At 38.5% G+C, this 20,000-nt stretch overlaps 1 protein-coding gene across 3 annotated transcripts in view; it reads left to right on the plus strand.

Moving 5' to 3' along the window:
• LOC127425914 (xyloside xylosyltransferase 1-like) overlaps nucleotides 1-20,000 on the plus strand; it is a 54,027-nt gene that overhangs the window by 8,935 nt on the left and 25,092 nt on the right. For all 3 annotated transcript variants that reach the window (XM_051672231.1, XM_051672230.1, XM_051672232.1), the window contains 2 exons: nucleotides 3,591-3,738; nucleotides 16,118-16,250. In XM_051672231.1, coding sequence (XP_051528191.1) covers nucleotides 3,591-3,738; nucleotides 16,118-16,250 — 281 coding nt within the window. The remainder of the gene's footprint in view (nucleotides 1-3,590; nucleotides 3,739-16,117; nucleotides 16,251-20,000) is intronic.

The following is a 20,000-nucleotide window of genomic DNA, read 5'->3' on the forward strand; positions in this document are numbered from 1 at the left end:
GAAAATCGATCAGACGTTCACACTGAGATGCATTCCAAAAAAATCGATTTCAACAACTTTTCTTTTCAGCTGACATCACCTAGGGCGTGCAGACTATTAGTTATTGTTAATATAAGTTTGATTTGTTAACCAACAGCCAAATAGCTATTTAGTCATTGTTTTAGGCTACTGTAGGTGATGCAGCCTTTCTAAAATCTTGCCAATAATTGATGTCGTAATTTAATGCTAGTTAGCATTAAAGCTGCAGTATGTAACTTTGTGCTCTCTAGCGACATCTGTGGTTGAAAGTTAAAATGGAAATGAATTTGCGTTAGAACACTTTACGTGAGTCGTGTTTCGGCACTGCTCTTCTGCACAGATGAATCTCATGATTTGAGGTTACCTGGACATCACCTGTGTGTGATCATGACTGGAAGATATTCAGAGCCGGAGTCATAATGTGCTGTTTTAATGTTGATATTATGTTATACAATTTAACATTTAAAAATGAAATATTACTGGCTTTGATGAAGATAAACCACTCTTATTGACATATTTTAAAAGAATGAATTTTACACTTATAGTGCTTTTCTGCCACTACACTCAAAGTGCTTTTACACAGAGAACAGGGGACTCAATCACCTTAATCAATATCAGTATAATTTAATATGATTATTCAAGTGTTTAATCTACTCTTAATGTTTGTATTGTACTACACATGTCAAGAGGTAAAAGTGGTTTATATGTCTGATATGAGTTAGAATACTTTATTATTGTTATATTATATTGTACAGCCTCCGTTGATACATGAGATCACATTAAACTCGAATGATGACGCAGTTCACGACTGACTGAGGAGAGGAAGAATTACACAGATCATAGATGCACTGTAAACTTTCCAAACAGCTTCAGCTGATGAAGATCACAAAGTATGAGAGAATTATAATGCAAAAATACCAAATAAGTAAATACAGAAACACTCTCATTGTGGAATACAGCGGAGCCGGAGCTGCCGCTCCACTTAAACAAAACTTGCGTGTCGAGCGTCTTTAAAGGAAACACCCCATCCTTATACACGGCAACAAAATACACTTTTGATTTGTTTTTGTTTTAGCTTGTTTTCTAATATAAATATCTAAAACTCCTTAAAACAATGTACATTTACTTTAGCAGATATACTGCAGAAGAAAAAATTGTTATCTGAGAATGTTGAATATAATATTAAAAATACAAATATTTTAAAATATCTAAAAGTCCTTTAAAAGATGCATTGACCTGAGAAGCAGTATATAAGATATTTAGACTTGCTTTTAGAGAATAGATCTTGAATAGAAGTATATTTTGTCTTTACTGCACTCGCAGAAGTATAACCAAGTGAAAAAATACACTTATATACAAAATACACTTATAAATAAGATACATTCTCTTAAAGCAAGTCTAAATATCTTATATGTTGCTTCTCAAGTAAATGTATCTTGTTTTAAGGATGTTTAGACAATTTTAAATGGAAAACGAGACAAAAACACTTGATAACAAGAGGATCTTTTGCAGTGAATATTTTACTGAATTAAACTTAAAAGTATTTTTTTCCTTTAATTCAGTGAATGTCATTTAGAGGTATTTAAAAAAAAATGATTTTGTCCTCGTTATTCTTAGTAATCAGGTTTAATACAACCTTTTAATTTGGGGCACAAGCTGAATAATCGTTTAAGAGATAACGATTAATCGTTGCAATAATCGCAGAATAGTCTGATAATCATTAGATTGGTCGATTATCAAAATAATCATTAGTTTCAGCCCTAATTACAAGCAATATTAGCTTCAACAACCCTACCAGAAAACATATCCAAGCATTATAACAGGTAAACAACTTGACCAAACAGATAAACAGATAAACATCTGTACTGCAGTGATGATGTCCTGAACTGTGTGAGTGTGACTGAACTCAACGTTCTCCAGCCGGAACACGAGACCCACGGTTCTTCTTTTCTGTGTTTACGGACATGACGTCATGACGCAAGGATGAACGACACAAGCCAGCGATTTCACATCAAATCCAACCCGACAGTTCAAAATACAAATCATTATATTGGCTTATCGCAGTGAATCGAGGTAAAGTAAGAACATTATTTTGAACACTGACTGTTTATGTACTTAATCAATACTGGCAATTTGTTCATTTTTAACCAAATCGTACATAGTGTAGCTTTAAGGAGATAGTAACACAAAATGTGCTGCATTACAAAGTTTTAATTGCATCAGAAAAGTATATCCAAGACAGAGATTAGAGTGCAAGAATGTTTTTAATTATTAATTTGAGTGTATGGTCGAGTGCTCACGAAAGAGTCCAAAAAATATTCAACAGGTTGCTCCTATCTCAATATTTTTTCAGCAGATATTTTAATGCTTGTCTAGTCTTAAATAGGATAAAAATAGAAGATGCAAAAGGCATTTTGATTTGCACAGGATGCAAAATATTTCTGTATTTGTCAAGCTCAATGATGAAGTCTTTAAAGTGTTTTCCTTGATTCTTCTTACATGGGACACAACTTTACCAGATAGCTAATAAATAGCAGCATTACCACTGAAATTAATCAGACATGACTGTACAAATGTTCTTAACACTTCATATACTGTACATCAAAACATTAAAAGCATATATATATATATAGTACATCTTTTAAACAAACACTTCTACTATGTTTTGACGGAAGAAAGAGGAGGATTTTAAAAATATACTTATTGTCAGCACTGTCTGATGTTTATAAAAACATAATAAAAATGAAAGTCAGCTTTCATTCTGGAGTTCCTCTTTCCATATTTCACCTGCTGTGCATTGAGGTCAACAAGGTCACACAGGCTCTGGTGAGATATGTGTTTTACCATTTTAATAAAATTAATAAAATTGCTTGTATTTTCTGTCTCGACCATGACACTTTCTCTCCATCACACAAATGGTAAAGAAATTGTTTGGTATTTTTTAGCTCATTTGCCTAATGTCTTTTAATATCTGATGGTGTTGACCCATATTCAGTGATAGCAGCAGCAGGAGATGGTGCTGAAATATGATCTAACACATTCATCCTAAATAATTCCTTGATATGTAAATTGTTGTTATAATGATTGAGTGTGGGGGAAAGTTTCAGTGCATATTTCCTTGACACACAATTGAGTCCAACATTAAGAAAGATTGCGCTTTGTTACAGTACTGACTGTATTCCTTGATCCTAAATCAAAGTTTCTCCTGAACTGGCACTTATGTTCTGACGGGCTGATGGTGGACTGTAATCCTGTGGCAGAAACATATATGACTCCTGGAATCAAAACCTTCATGGGAAATCCTGTGATGACTGAGCACCCAATCCTCTTTGTGTAACCTAGACAGAGAAACACATGATATGATTGACGCCAGAGCAGAAACACGGCAGCATTGTGTGTTTTTCCGTGCAGGCAGCAGTAAATGTCGTGGTTCACTGAACACCTGAGAACGAGACCTCCATCTGAAGTGTACGCAGTGAATCACTCTTGTGCACAAACATGTCAGCTCAATGTCACTCGGGTCAGGGAAAGGTGTGCTTGTTTAACACACATGTACCTGTTGTCTGTTCCAGGTCGTGTTCCACAATGTGGACGCTCTCACGGAGAAGTTATTCCCCATCGTGGAGGCCATGCAGAAACACTTCAGTGCGGGCTCTGGCGCATACTACAGCGACGCCATCTTCTTCCTGTCTGTGGCACTGCATCGCATCATGCCCGCAGGTAAACTCAAGGGAATGACCAGTAATCTGTTGATACAATATTATAGTAATATCTGGTTCACAACACACATTATATGTTTAGTGTATTGCAATTCAAAACTGTGATCTCATCACCCTCATGCCATCCCAGATATGTGTGACTTTCTTTCTTCTGCTGAACACAAATGAAGATTTTTAGAAGAATATTTCAGCTCTGTAGGTCCATACAATACAAGTGAATGGTGACCAGAACTTTGAAGCTCCAAAAGGCAGTATAAAAGTAATCCATAAGACTCCAGTGGTTTAATCCATGTCTTCAGAAGTGATATGATAGGTGTGTGTGAGAAACAGATCAATATTTAAGTCCTTTTTTACTATAAATCTCCATTTTCACTTTCTTATTTTGTTTTGGGCGATTTGCATTGTTCGTGCATATCATCACTTACTGGGCAGGGAGGAAAATTTATAGTAAAACAGGACTGATCTGTTGATCTGTTTCTTACACACACACCTATCATATCACTTCTGAAGACATGGATTAAACCACTGGAGTCTTATGGATTACTTTTATGCTGCATTTATGTGCTTTTTGAGCTTCAAAGTTCTGGTCAGAATTCACTTGCATTATATGGACCTACAGAGCTGAAATATTCTTCTAAAAATCTTCATTTGTGTTCTGCAGAAGAAAGAAAGTCACACACATCTGGGATGACATGAGTGTGAATAAATGATGAGAGAATTTTCGTTTTTGGGTGAACTGTCCCTTTAAAGATTATATGTGTCATTTGCGTGATGTAAACAGCACCAAACGGGATAGCAAACATATTGGCTTCCAAACATACAAAAGCGACAGATTGTTTCTGTGATCTCAACAAGTCCACTTTTTCTTGAGTTACTTTGAGATATAAAAGTTCATGACCTCTGTGGGCTTGTTTTTGCAGTTTCATTTGGTGCCGCTTGACACAGTTTAACACATTATATTATCTGGTGAATGAATCCGTTGTTTTACTTCTGAGCTCTTTAATAAAGGTGTGATTCAGTGCAGTGAATGTAAGTTACAGTAGTAAGTATTCTCCTGATTTCAATGAAGACTCACGCACATTGTTCTAATGATCATGTGTTCCAACAGCTGCAGAAAACACATTCATGCATACTTCCCTTGCACACTTCCTGTAAGTGTGTGTTGTAAAGGTCAGTACATTCAGCCATCCTGCAAGCGGCCCTCAATCAGTCCGTCTGTGAAAACATTTGGATACGAGGCCACAGATGGTTTCAAATATATGTACAGACTTACTCACAGATGCTGAACTGGCACATGGCACAGCGCTGGGCACAGAGGAGGGGGCATGGGCGGTCGATCATCCTCTGTGCCTCCAGTCAGACTTTCTCACATCCGGGCTAAAGAGCATTCAGGCATCATTTGATGTGCCAGCTAACAAATCTATAGGAGACAGTTTGATGACGGTAGTAAACATCAGTTAAATCTGATGTAAAATGAGCTCACACTCTGATCAGCTTCATGTGGTGGGTTGTCTTAAAGGAATATTCTGGGTTTAATATGAGTTAATCTCAATCAACAGCATTTGTGTTATAATGATGATTACCACAAACACTTATTTCGACTCGTCCCTCATTTTCTTTAAAAAAAAGCACAAATCTGTGTTCCACTATTTACATGCAACCAAATAATCTGTTTATAATCCGACTGATAGCTCAATCGGATTGAAAAGCCTTCATGAAAACACAAAAATGATCCGATTGAAGGGGTTGGTGTAGAGCTAAAATAATCTATTTAAAAGACAAATATTAGCCAAGTAAACATTTGAGTCTGAAAACTTTCTCAAATACCTTGCGCTCATGCGCAGAGCAGTGGTGCTTATGGATGTTTATGATACAAGTCGCGGGAAACTAATTTATACAAAGCAATGAAAACACATTATTAAGGGTATGGAGGCTCACACTGAATATTCTGCAGGGCACATATGTTCTTTAATGGCATCACATACAGCAAATAAGAACATTGTGTCACTCTTAATAGGGACTTTAAGCAGCAGGTGCGGCTATACGGCGCGTGTGAGCGACTTCACTACTGACGTCTAAACCGACATTTCTAACGCATTTCTTTGCCATAGTAACAGTTGAATAGTACGTGACAGATTAGGAAAGTAATGTTAAACTCTTCTTCTTAACATTGCAAGCATCCCTTCTCTTGCTGTTTTTAATAGTCTACCTTTTTTTCTTGAATGATTAAATGCTCTGTTCCGCCGTCATTATTGCGTCGTGATATTTGTGTTGCGTCCAGTCCACAGCTGTTGCTTAAAGTCCCTATTATTTCATTTCCATTCCACATCTGTAAACTCCTTTAAGGACAACAAGGGACAACTCTCACCCACCTGTCTTTATTTTGTAGTTGCATCCAGAGTTGTCTGTGATTATATTAGAGGAGGAATTGACATGAGGCAAATATATGGTTATGTCAGAAAGGGTATATTAGATGCTGTTTCTAATTCTTCGTTTGCTGAGTAGAGTGAATCACATAAGAAGAAAGCTTTTCTGGCATATTTTTAGATATCTCAACAAAGCAAAGATGTCAATTACGGACTTTGGTACCATGTTCGCAGTGGCTTTCTCAGCCTTTCTCGCTTATTCAGAAGGCAATGACTGATGCTATTCACATGCACAGAAGTTTTGTTCCTAGCTAAATGCTAATACATGCAAGCAACATGCTAGCATCATGCTAAAACATACTAGCAATACCTAGCTAAATGCTAATACATGCTATTAACACCTAGTTAAGTGCTAAAACATGCTAACATCATGCTAGCAACATGCTAAAACATGCTAGCAATGGCTAGCTAAGTGTTAAAACATGTTAAAAACATGCCAGCAACATGATAAAACATGTTAGCAATGGCTAGCTAAGTGTTCAAACATGCTAACAACATGTTAAAACATGCCAGCAATGGCTAGCTAAGTGTTAAAACATGCTAGCAACATGCTAGCATCATGTTAAAACATGATAGCAACACCTAGCTAAATGCTAATACATGCTATAAACACTTAGCTATGAATTAAAACATACTAGAAACGCCTAGCAACCACCTAGCAATGCCCTAGCGACCACCCAGAACACCCTAGCAACTGTCTGTCTGTTGCTCTATCTAGCGATCTATCGATCATTATATCTATCTGTCTGTCTGTATGTCTCTGTCTGTCTGTCTCTCTGTCAATCTGTCTTAAACTTTCAGACCAGGCTATTTCAAAACAACAAAGTTGATCCACTAATGTTCTAATCTTGTTGAAATAATTGTAAATGAACACTCGCTTGGTTAATTCAAGGCTATTTTACAGTTACATCCTCTCCTGCTGTTTCTTTTATTTATCCAGCATTACAAACATGTGTTGCTCATTGTAAAGATCTGAAATAGGCCCACAATTGTTCTTGCAATCATTTTACATGTTTTCTATGAAAACATTGAATTGATTTTAGGACAGTCATATAATGGTGGAGCTGTTGTTTTTGTTCTGCCACCTTTGTCATCATCTTTCATCATCATTTTCCTTTTTTTTTCTGTCATCTTTGTTGTTGTTGTCTTTTCTACATCTTCTACTTTATTGTCTTTTTCTTTTTCAAACTTGACAGTGTTGTTTAATTCAGTCGTGTCCTACTGACTGGCCTCTTAAATCAACCTCATTGAATCCTCTTCTGATTACCAGCATTTCCATGTGCGTCCGTTGTATGTCTGTCTGCTCGCACGACGCTCCCCTCGTCTCTCCCGCCAGGCTTGTTCCGCTCATCGACTCTCTCCTGTCAGGGCGGTCGATACAGGCCAGCTGAGAGGCTGAATGAGTGATTCTTGTGGAAGAGACTGAAACCATCCGTCTCAGATTGGACCATGATCCATGGAAGACCATTGGCCCATTGAGAAAATGAGAATTTCTTTGCTGTTAACAAGCAAATGTTCATAATGATGGATCATCTGTTCTTTCTAAACATTAGCAGTAAAACGATCATTTTAAAAATAAACATTCTAGTTTTATGTTCTGTCAGGTTACTATGAGGGAATTGGCTGTTTGTTAAAGTGAAAATGGCTCCTGGATGTGTACAGTGATATAAACTGTTTAGTCAGAGTGACAGCATTATCTGTGGAAAAAATTGGCCCTTGTTTGAAGTGGCCATGAATCTGCTGTTGTTTTGTGTAGTGGTGCCATGTGTTTGGCAGCTCACGAGGACTGTGGAACAGCAAAGCTCATGTTTTAAAAGTCTCTCAACTTGTCTCTGGAGCAGTGGATTTGTCAACAAGTCCTTTAGCACTTGGAGTGGCATGATGTCTGAGATCATTTTAAGGAATTGTTTTTGTTGTGTCTGGTGGTGAACTGTATTTGCACGTTCCAATCTGAAGTTTGTCTAATGGCTAGACTCGAACATCTGAGGTAGATTTTTAGAAGTTTACTCATGTTGTGTTTGATTTCTTTGATTTATTGCTGCATAAACAGATAAGCCAAAACATTATGACCACTCACATGTGAAGCGAATAACGTTGATCATCTTCTAACAAGGCCACATGTGAAGGTCTGGGTAGATTAGATGGTAAGTGAACAATCAGTTCTTGTAGTCAATGTGGGCAGGAGTAAAGACCAGAGTGACTTTGACAAGGGACAAATTGTTATGGCCTGATGACTAGGCTTGTGGGGTGCTTCCGGTCAGCAGTGGTGAGTACCTACCGACAGTGGTCTGAGGAGGGACAAACCACAAACCGGCGACAGGGTGGCTATCCTGTCTGGTCCGAACCGACAGAAGGTCTACTGTGGCACAAGTCACAGAAAATTTTAATGATGGTTACGGGAGGAATGTGTCACAACACACGGTGCATCACACCCTGTTGTGTATGGGGCTGTGTAGCCACAGACCGGTCAGAGTGCCCATGATGACCCCTGTCCACCGTCCAAAGCGCCTACAATGGGCACGCAAGCATCAGAACTGGACCATGGAGCAGTGGAAGAAGGTCGCCTGGTCCATTGAGTCCCGTTTTCTTTTACATCACGTGTGCACCATTTACCTGGGGAAGTGATGTCACCAGGATGCACTGTGGGAAGATGTCAAGCCGGTGGAGGAAGTGTGATGCTCTGGACAATGTTCTGCTGGGAAACTCTGGGTCCGGCCATTCATGTGGGCATCAATTTGACATGTGCCACCTACCTAATCATTGTTGCAGACCAGGTACACCCCTTCATGTTTTTCTCACACAAAGCTATCGTACGGCATCAGAACATTTGGAATATAATGCACGTGTCGTATGGACAATCTTTGAGACTTTTGCATCGATTGTTATTACATAGAAGAGTGAACAGTACATTCTTCAAGATTTATTTTTGTGTGTTCCACAGTAGTCATACAGGTTTGGAATGACGTGAGGATGTGTAAATAAAGACACAATTAAAATTTTTGGTTGTACTGGTCTGAAAGTCCTAGATCTGTATAACACAGCCTATGTTTTAAAAGTGTGTCAAGCTTTCAGTCTTTGGTTGTTTTAGATGACCTGTGCAGCTGTATGTTCACTTAGCTTAAAAATGTGCTGGGGGTGTTCAATATGACTCAGTTCTGTGTTGTGTGTGATGGAACTGGTGAACTTCATGTTGACCCCTGTTTCTTGAAAGCCTTTATAGCTGCAGGCTGCAGAGGCTCAGTGAGATGAATCAGTGCTTCAAATGCACATTTTGTCCTGTTAGAGCAACTCTGTGGCTCATCTGCACAAAGTCATAGTGCCTCTTTAGATCTGCACTTCTGTGACACATGCTTTTTATTTTTATAGATTGTTTAAACTATCATTTCTGTAATCACAGTTAAAGCTATAATTTCTGCAGCATATGCGGCACCAAACTGAATTCCACATATAATGTTCGATAGTCGTTATACTGTAAATTTGAAATGGGCATTCAATGATACCGATAGCAATATATTTTTAAAGTCATGGCTGATAAACAATATTATGGCCAAAAGAAATCTCTGTTTGTTTTTATCACGTGGCTTGTTGAGCACATTACCGTGGACACCTAGCGTGTGTGGAGACTTCACGCTATTCTCCGAGGCATCCACGCACAACTCACCACGTGCCCCACCGAGAGTGAGAACGACATTATAGCAACCATGAGGAGGTTACCCCATGTGACTCTACCCTCCCTAGCAACCGGGCCAATTTGGCTGCTTAGGAGACCTGGCTGGAGTCACTCAGCCCACCCTGGATTCGAACTTGCTCCAGGGGTGGTAGTCAGCGTCAATACTCGCTACCCAAGCTACCCAAGCCCCCAGACTTTTCACATTGTTTGACCAAATTAATGAATAGAACTTTTCTGTTGCTCTGAACTCACGTTTGTCAGTCTTCAATGATTTTAGTTCTTTAATCTTCCCCTTCCATCAAAATGACGGATAATGATTATTTGTAGCGCAACCTTTAAAAGCATCTAAAAACACGGTGCTCCTGCACAATACACTGTAAAAACATCAGGACGTGGCGTGACGTCCGTCTATCGCAAGTTGGCATTTGAAAGTTGGAGAACAATTGAAAACAGTGTGAACAGACACAAGACGCGTTCGGTGTGAACAGTCCCTAAAACAGCTGACATCCTCAGCGGGCCACTGGAAATTTCAAATGGGCCGGATTTGTCCCGCGGGCCACCGGTTGAATAGGCCTGCTTTAGGGAAATGTGCCTTAAAGATGAAGTACTACTGAAGTGCTACTAATGTTCTACTTAGTGCTTCGGGAAATCCAGTCTTGTTCACCAATATATTGTGCATCTCTAGATTCCAAACTGCAAATGTTGACACATTCAAACAACATTTGAAAAGCTCCACAGAGAAACAATTTTTACACTTATTCAGGGAAATCAACCTAAGAATGGATTCTTTAACAGTTATCTCTGCACATTAAACTGGGACAGAGAAAGTATTTTTACATATTAAACAGTTTTGTCTTGTGCTGATAAACAATTGAGTGATTGTGCATGATTGGATTTCAGAAATGTGATATAGTTCTAGGTACGGTATGTAGATGATCAGCAGGTTTCCCCTATTATAATTCATCATGGATTCAGAGAGGAGCACTGAGATCATTTGTATCCATTCACACAGTTTCCGGAGCTTGTTTGGAAAGATGTCGGAGTGAAATGCCAGAGTGACCAAACGGCTCAATGCAGCCGCTCACTTTTCATTGTTCTCATTATGTCAAGCACCCTGTGTTTTCTCATTGTTTGCACTGCCTCTGATCCACAATAGAGCACCCAGAATGTTGTATTGAGGGCTTTGTTGCGATTGAGCGGGCTCCATCTGATGTGAGAAAATCCCTCTGGATGAACATGTTCCATCATTTTTTTGTTCAGTCTGTATTCATGGGACTGTTTGCAGTGATGGGGCTCAAGAACTTGATCATGTTGGTATAATGACTTTGATAATGATTTTTGTCCATCTGTTACCTTTTTACAGGGTTGATACTCCATTGGCAGAATAAAAAAGGAATATTCCGGGCTCAATACAAGTTAAGCTCAATCGACAGCATTTGTGGCATAATATTGATTATCAGAAAAATAATTTCGATTCGTCCCTCACAAATCTATGTTACAGTGAGACACTTACAATGGAAGTGAATGGGGTCAATTTTTGGAGGGTTTAAAGGCAGAAATGTGAAGCTTTTAATTTTATAAAAGCACACATTAATTCTTCTGTTAATTCTTCTGGGGTGTGAGACTAGGCTTTTCAAACCTGCAGTAAAACACATTCAGTTCATCAGCCATTTGTTGGTTCTCTACAGAGTGTGGGGGTGGTGTCAAGACACTACTTGGTGATCTTTTTCAGGCCTTTCCACACAGATGCAGGATTGTTGGCTGAAAACTGGTTTTTCATCTTTTCAGAGTGGCTAAAAGAAGCCCCCCTCATCCCCCCTCCTGCTTCTCAATCTGCACTTATGATCTGTGAGGAGGATGTGTGCCGGGTCTTTCGGAAACAAAAGACTAGGAAAGCTTCAGGCCCACACGATGTTTCACTTGACTGTCTGAAAGTCTGCGCTGACCTTCACACAGATCTTCAATAGATCACTGGAGCAGTGTGAAGTTCCCTGCTGCTTCAAACGCTCCACTATCATTCCAGTCCCCAAAAAATCCAAAATCACTTAATGACTTCAGACCTGTCACTTTCACATTTGTGGTCATGAAGTCGTTTGAGAGACTGGTTTTGGCCTACCTGAAGGACATCACTGGACCGCTGTTGGACCACCTTCAGTTTTCAGTTGCTTACTGAGCAAACAGGTCTGTGGATGATGCTGTCAACATGGGACTGCATTATAACCTGCAACACCTCGACAGACCTGGGACTTATGCAATGATCATATTTGTGGACTTCATTTCAGCCTTCAATACCATCATGCCTGATCTTCTCTCAACCAAACTGACCCAGATCCCCGTGCCAATCACAATCTGTCAGTGGATCAACGGTTTACTGACAGATAGGCAGAAGCTAGTGAGACTGGTGAAACTCACATCCGGGACCCTCACTATTAGCACTGGTGCTCCTCAGGGATGCGTACTCTCTCCACTGCTCTTCTCCCTGTACATGAATGACTGCACTGCAAAGGACCCCTCTGTCAAGCTCCTGAAGTTTGCAGATGACACCATGGTCATCGGCCTCATCCGCGTTGGTGATGAGTCTGCATACAGATGGGAGCTTGAACAGCTTACTGTCTGGTGCAGTCACAACAACCTTGAGCTGAATACGCTCAAAACAGTGGAGATGATATTGGACTTCAGGAGAAACTACAACGGACAGTAAGGACTGCTGAGAGGATTATTGGTGCCCCCCCATCCACCCTCCAAGACCTGCACGTCTCCAGAGTGAGGAAACGTGCAGGTAGAATCACTCTGGACCCCACACACCCTGCCCACTCCCTCTTTGAACTGTTGCCCTATGGCCGGTGCTACAGAGCACCGAGCGCCAGGACATCCAGGCACAAGAACAGTTTTTACCCTCAGGCCATTTTCCACATGAACAGTTAAACTGCCTGCAGGACTCCCCCATAGTGCAATAATGTAAATACATATCTCGTGTACATATATAAATTCACATATTTAATTCAATAACTGTACATACATACCTTGCACATACATTACCACTTGCACATGTACATATGCCATTCTGTTATATGTTCTATTATTTGTGTGTCTTTTTATACTCTTACCTTGTTTTGTATTCTGTCTCTCACTGTAATGTTCTGTGTGCACTTGTTTGTCCTCTCACCCAAAAAAATTCCTTGTGTACGTGAGAACACTTGGCAATAAAGCTCATTCTGATTCTGAAAACTCATGTATTATTTGAGCTGTAAAGTTGTTTAAATCGCCATTTTAGGGTTTACGCATAAAGTTGCAAAATCGAATATAAATTTACACAGAAAAGGTTAGTGATTTTATCACTTTAAAATCATGTTAACACACATATTCTTTATGTCTTGTGTAGGCTTGGGATCAATGCCTTTTCCTGCATCGGAAATCTGAAGATTTTCCCAATGATTATTGATAAATAGCGTGATTTTCTTTTTTTCAGATTTAAATAGGGCTGCTCTTTGCACAATAGTCTTTGTCTTTTCAGTTACAATTATTATGTTTATGTGGTTTGACAGCTTGAATGAAAGACCTATTAAAGGCTACTGTACATACAGAGAAATTGTATAATAAACGTTGCCATTTCTAATCGTTCAGTTTGTGCAGTTACACCAGTTTCAATAACCTGCAGCAAACTCATCAACGTCTCCTTGTTCATAACTTTGGACTACCATCTCCTGCAGCTCATCCTGTCTGTGTGTTGTGTGTGTGTCTTTTTTTTGTGTGTTTGTGTGTGTGTGTGAGTGTGATATACATGTTATATCGCCCTCTTGTGGTCTCCCAACGCTATTACGCCAGACTGTTAAACAAATGGCCAACTGAGACAATTGGAAAGCATGCAAATTGGACTTCTAATCCAATTGTTGGCTAATTTTAAAATATCGATGCCTCAAAAAATATATTGATAAAATAATGTGTTGATCAATAATAATTATAATAATAATTTATTTATCACACATTTGCACATATACAGTGAAATTATTTTTTTTTTCACATATCCCAGCTAAGCTGGGGTCAGAGTGCAGGGTCAGCCATGATACAGCGCCCCTGGAGCAGATAGGGTCAAGGGCCTTGCTCAAGGGCCCAACAGTGGCATCTTGGCAGTGCTGGGGCTTGAACCCCTGACCTTCTGATCAGTAACCCAGAGCCTTTACCGCTGAGCCACCACTGCCCCAATATATTGATATTTTATGACATCCCTAGTCTCGTGTCTATACTTTTGAAACAGTGAGTATTTTAATGTTTACAGATTGACCCCATTTACTTTCATTGTAAGTGTCTCACTGGAACACAGATGTATGCTTTTTTCTTTTTTAAAGGGATGAGTCGAAATGAATTTTTTTGATAATCAACATTGTCACAAAAGCTGTCGATTGAGATGAACTTGTATTGAACTCTGAATAGTTCTTTAAAGGCAATGCAATATTTGTCTTCTTATCCTTAATCTAAGAGGAATGACTCATGCCACCTCTGAAATGACTAACAATACGTAGGCTGTTGGATAGTGTTAGCTTTTTAGATATTGTTTTAGGCTACTGTTGTTGGTAATGGAACTTTTTAAAAAACAACAGTTAATGCAGTATTTTACTGTGGTAAGGAAAACAATAGCAAATAAAAAATAGATTTGAGAAGTGTTATCATTGGGATACGTGTTGATCAAGGAATGAAATTAACTTTTTGCCCACCAGCCACAGTGGTGGGTGAATGCCCAATTTTACCAGCCACTTTGATTTTTCAAATATACAGTTGAAGTTAGAAGTTTACATACACTTAGGTTGAAGTCGTTAAAACTCATTTTAGTTTTGGCAAGTCGTTTAGGACATCTGCTTTGTGCATGACACGAGTAATTTTTCCAGCAATTGTTTACAGACAGATTGTTTCACTTTTAATTGACTATATCACAATTCCAGTGGGTCAGAAGTTTACATACACTAAGTTAACTGTGCCTTTAAGCAGCTTGGAAAATTCCAGAAAATGATGTCAAGCCTTTAGACAATTAGCTTCTGATAGGAGGTGTACTGAATTGGAGGTGTACCTGTGGATGTATTTTAAGGCCTACCTTCAAACTCAGTGTCTCTTTGCTTGACATCATGGGAAAATCAAAAGAAATCAGCCAAGACCTCAGAAAAATAACTGTGGACCTCCACAAGTCTGGTTCATCCTTGGGAGCAATTTCCAAACACCTGAAGGTACCACGTTCATCTGTACAAACAATAGTACACAAGTATAAACACCATGGGACCACACAGCCATCATACCACTCAGGAAGTAGTCTCCTAGAGATTAACCTAATTGACCTCTCTCATCAACAAGGTGTTTCCGTCCACAGAACTGCCGCTCACTGGATGTTTTTTTTGTTTTTTGCACCATTCGGAGTAAATTCTAGAGACTGTTGTGTGTGAAAATCCCAGAAATACTCAAACCAGCCCATCTGGCACCAACAATCATCCATGTGATTATCTAATCAGCCAATCGTGTGGCAGCAGTGCATAAAATCATGCAGATATGGGTCAGGAGCTTCAGTTAATATTCACATCAACCATCAGAATGGGGAAAAAATGTGATCTCAGTGATTTGGACCATGGCATGATTATATATAATACCAGGCTATTATTATTATCATAATGATAATTTTGCAACATTCAAATGGAGGCTAAAGAGTAGACAAGCACAGAAGAGAAACTTCTTGTTCAAGAACCTTTTCTGAGGTTGTTCTGAATTATGACTCATGGCAATTCACATGTTGTAGTCCTAATGTTGATGCATCCTGAGCTGGTCTGAAAACATATACAGCGTTCTCATAGACAACACTATTCCCAGATGATTGCAAATTGTTCCCAGATGACTGACAGAGAACAAATATTGAGAACACTTCATATGTATGTGTTCCATGAGACACCAATAAACCTCTGAATACACAGCGAATCAGAGACACGCATCGACAGCTTTTTTTTCATCTGTTCGTCAAAATATAGTCAATTGTGCTTCTTCAAACGTGTGTCTTTGCGTCTAACAACATTTCTTGTCTTTTGTCACTCCCAAGAAGTTTTAAAGGTCGCCTGCTACAATGGCAGGTAGATGAGCAAAATTACCCGCCACTGCGCATATAATACCAGCATTTGGTGGTTGGCAGGTGCTAATTACATACCCTAGTGTTGATGCTCAGGAGGGTGAACCTGACCTTCAGTCTCCATGTCCCGATCAAAATGCCTCCTCAGACTCATCTGCTGTACGTATCTCTTCTTTTTGCTCTCTAGAACTGAAACGCATTGTGCAGTTGGACCTGGACCTCAAATTCAGGAGCAACATCAGAGATCTCTTCCAAGAGTTTAGCCGCTTCCCTCCTGAGGCCATCATTGGAATCGCTAGAGAGATGCAGCCGGTGTACAGGTATCATTCAACAAGAATCTATACAAGAAATCACTAACAAACATGGTACCACGGTAATTGCATTCTCATTTGAACATCTGTCATTGGTAGGAACATGTAAATATGATGATACATGAATATGGTGCTACCATCTAATACTGTCACTGTACCATTTCGTACCTTTTCAGTAATAATTTCTTGATATCAAAGAAATGGAAGGTCTATGTTTGCCAAGACGGTGACATTTGCATCCCCATCATCATTGTCCTCAGTTTGAACAAAACAGCTTTTTACAAGCCTGAAAGAGACTCTGGACATCTCGTCCTCCTGGTTCACATGACATGCAAAACAGAATGGTGAATCGGTCAGTGTGGTCTGGCAAAGTCACACATTTTGAGCCCAATAAAGGTGGCATTTTTTTACAGTGTTCTCCAGGAGAACTGGCCACCATGTGATGAGAGCTTTCAGGAAACCGTTTCTAAGAGCTTCACTGTTCAGTCACCGACACATGAGTAGGAAGCTCAGATCTGTGATAGGAATTCACAAAGGAGCTGCTTTTCTCTCTTTTTCTGCTTCTGTGTGAGACTGTTTGCTGTTATTGTGTGTGTACAGCACGTGCAGATGGAGTGTCTCTAGGGGCTCGGACACCTGCCCTTTTGCTGAGATGCCCCTCTGACAGAGCAGTGGCATATACAGGTGTTCCAAGGTGTGTAAATGCCACTGAAAATTAATGCTTGCACACCCAAATTAAATCACTTTTTTTTAACGCTCAATAATAGTATGGAGGGGTGTAAAAATGCATCAAATTATGCAAAAACTTTAATGCGTTGATTACAGAATGTACTAATCAATTATAATGACTATAATAATACCAATGTGTTACAGAGACCATCTCAGATTACTTTTGCAACAGATGCGGGCGTGTGACTGAGGAAACAAACACGCACTTTAAATTAAGGGTTACGTTCGGATTTCTGCCTCATTGTTCATAATTGCGCTCGTCTATATAAGCAAAATAAGTAAATTATTGTTCTTTTCTATCCCTATTATGATGTATTATACTGTGCATATTTGGAGAATACACTTGGAAAGGCGATATTGTACACTTGCGATCATTATCTGTCCTTAACGTGTTACACGTCATTAAGTTTTTAATTCTGTGAGCCTGCTTGATTTAAAGATCAGACTTATCTGCCTGTATAGATGACAGATTTAGTTTGCATAGCAACTAAATCTACAAACAAACTTTTACCTTGAATGCACTGAGTCACTTTGGATAAAAGCATCTGACAAATGCATAAAAATAATATAAATATAAATATAGTTTATATTTCAACTATTGGTTCAGTAAATGTTCCAATAATGATATGCAGATTTATTCACGTAATCAGCAGTCTCTTTACCATCTGTTTGTGTTAGTTTGCATAAAGTCAGACATGATATTATCCCTTATATTGGCTCAATAATTAAAGTGACAACAGTATTATTAACCTCCCTGCACTCCATAAATACAAAACAAATCTTCTTACAGTTGTTCCTTCTTCTGTTAAACACAATGCATTATGGATTTATATCTGATCCACAATGACGTCTTTGAACCAGTGAATATAACCTAAACCCATGCTTTATTTTATTTATTTATTGGTCAGTTTTCCTGTAAAGTGCAAATTATCCCACCATTTATATTTTTGTCTTTAGCAGATTTTGTAAAATACTTTTGAATTCAAAATAATTTCATTGAATTTAGCCTTTATTTTGATACATTACTATCCATTAATAAGACCTGCCTACTCCATTGATAAAAGTGTCAGTCATTTGTTTAGTTAAGAATTAAAACTTAACACAGTGCTAAAAAATTAATGATAGCAAAAAAAGAAATTGAGGTCGTGCATCGTATACAGCAGTGTTTCCGCTCCGCCGCTACTGAATCTCCAGCACCACGGCAAGAGAATGATACTCAAGTTGAGCTTGCAGTCTGAATTCAATGTGGTGAGATAAAAAGCAAACACGTCTTTCTGTTGCATTGTGTAGGGCTGAACGATCCATTGAAATAAAATCAAAATCAAGATATGACCTTATGAATATTAAACTGCACGTGTTGCTCTGCGGAGCTCTGTTCTGAGCACATGTGAGGTGATTCTGTGTGTGCTTCCTCCTCGACTCTCATCTCATACACAGAATAACAGATGTGTTCAGTTGTATTTACAGCGCTCTAAATTCACTTTAACTGGCCACTACAAGTTACTATACAATTACAAGTCGAAAACCTCATAACACCAGGTTGTTTTGTGGACAGATGTGGAGATGAGAGCATTTTACCATATTGGAGTTCACAGACTTCTGTTAATGCGACTTCACACAGAATATTCCTGTATTTTTTTAACCAGATCCCATAGCAATGCCGCATACAGATTAAGAAATTATTAGAGAAATATTACTTGTATAATAATAATAGGGCTGTTGTTATTAGTTATTATAATACATTTGTAATTAGGGCTCGACATTAACGCTTGTTTTTTATTTCGGCTGGACAAATAGCCCGATTAAAACATCAATAATGAAAAAATAACCAGCTATATTTGTGATCTTGTCTAGGCCTGTGCCACATATTACAAAGTTCATATTCTTAATAGTAATCCAGAGTGCGATCGGCTTATGTGTATGTGCTGAACATGTGTTCCGAGAACGCTTGTGGTGATGCGGATAAACACCTGAATGGTCAAACACATTTCAAAATTCTGCCAGAATGCCCGTCTTGGTGAGGTATTCATGTAAACACAGAGAGTGATGTCTAAAGTGAACAACCAAAGGACAAGCATGTGACAATGCTTACTGAACTCTCTGAATCAGTGTTGCTCAATGTTTAAATGACAGTGTACCTACAGATACACTTTTCCCATTTTTTTTTAAATAAATGGGGATTTCATTGGCATTTTCACAGCTCACAGCTCAAGAATGTTTAATCAGATTAATGCTGCTAACGATCAATTAGCACAAGACTTCAGTGGCTGTATTTCCTCATGACTGTAGATGGCGCTTTAGTCAGCTGCTCTATTCACTTTATTCCTGTTGCATGTTCTTTCTCTCGTCAGTCATCCTATATTCACATCAGATTTGTCTCACCTCAGAGCCACACACATTTCTATTAAATAGTTCTATATTTTATAGTCAACATTAGGGATGTGACGATATGATTATCTCACGATTCAGTTCGATATATATACCATATGAGGTTCACAATTCAATATAATCTCGATTCAATATAATAACACTTAAATAACAAAATATTACAGAAAATGATAAAAAAATAAAATAATTTTGAGCTAATGCTCATTATAATTTCTCATCAAAATAAAGTTCTTTAATACACAATATAAATGCTCAAAGTTTAAATAATAAGAGTTTCTCTATAAGAAAAGATCACAAATAAGTTTTCAGAAATAGTGAGCTACATTCAGTCTGATCAGATGCAGAATAAACAACAGAACTGAACAGAACCGGTCCTGAAAAACTGTGTGAAAGTGTATATTTATATTTTAATCATTAGTTTGTCATCATTATTATCATCTTAAAATAGTAAAATTCTACATGATATTAATATTATATCATGAAATTGTATATATAATAATGATATGAGCTATCACTGTTTGAAATAACGTGTATAATTTATAAGTAATAACATTGAGTTTACATTCATTTGTATAAGAAACACTAAAAAGGTTACTGTCACTTTAAGAGTTCAACGAGCGGCTCACAGTGTTCCGCTTCAGC

This window comes from Myxocyprinus asiaticus, chromosome 35 (assembly GCF_019703515.2).
Source record: "Myxocyprinus asiaticus isolate MX2 ecotype Aquarium Trade chromosome 35, UBuf_Myxa_2, whole genome shotgun sequence".
NCBI lineage: Eukaryota > Metazoa > Chordata > Actinopteri > Cypriniformes > Catostomidae > Myxocyprinus > Myxocyprinus asiaticus.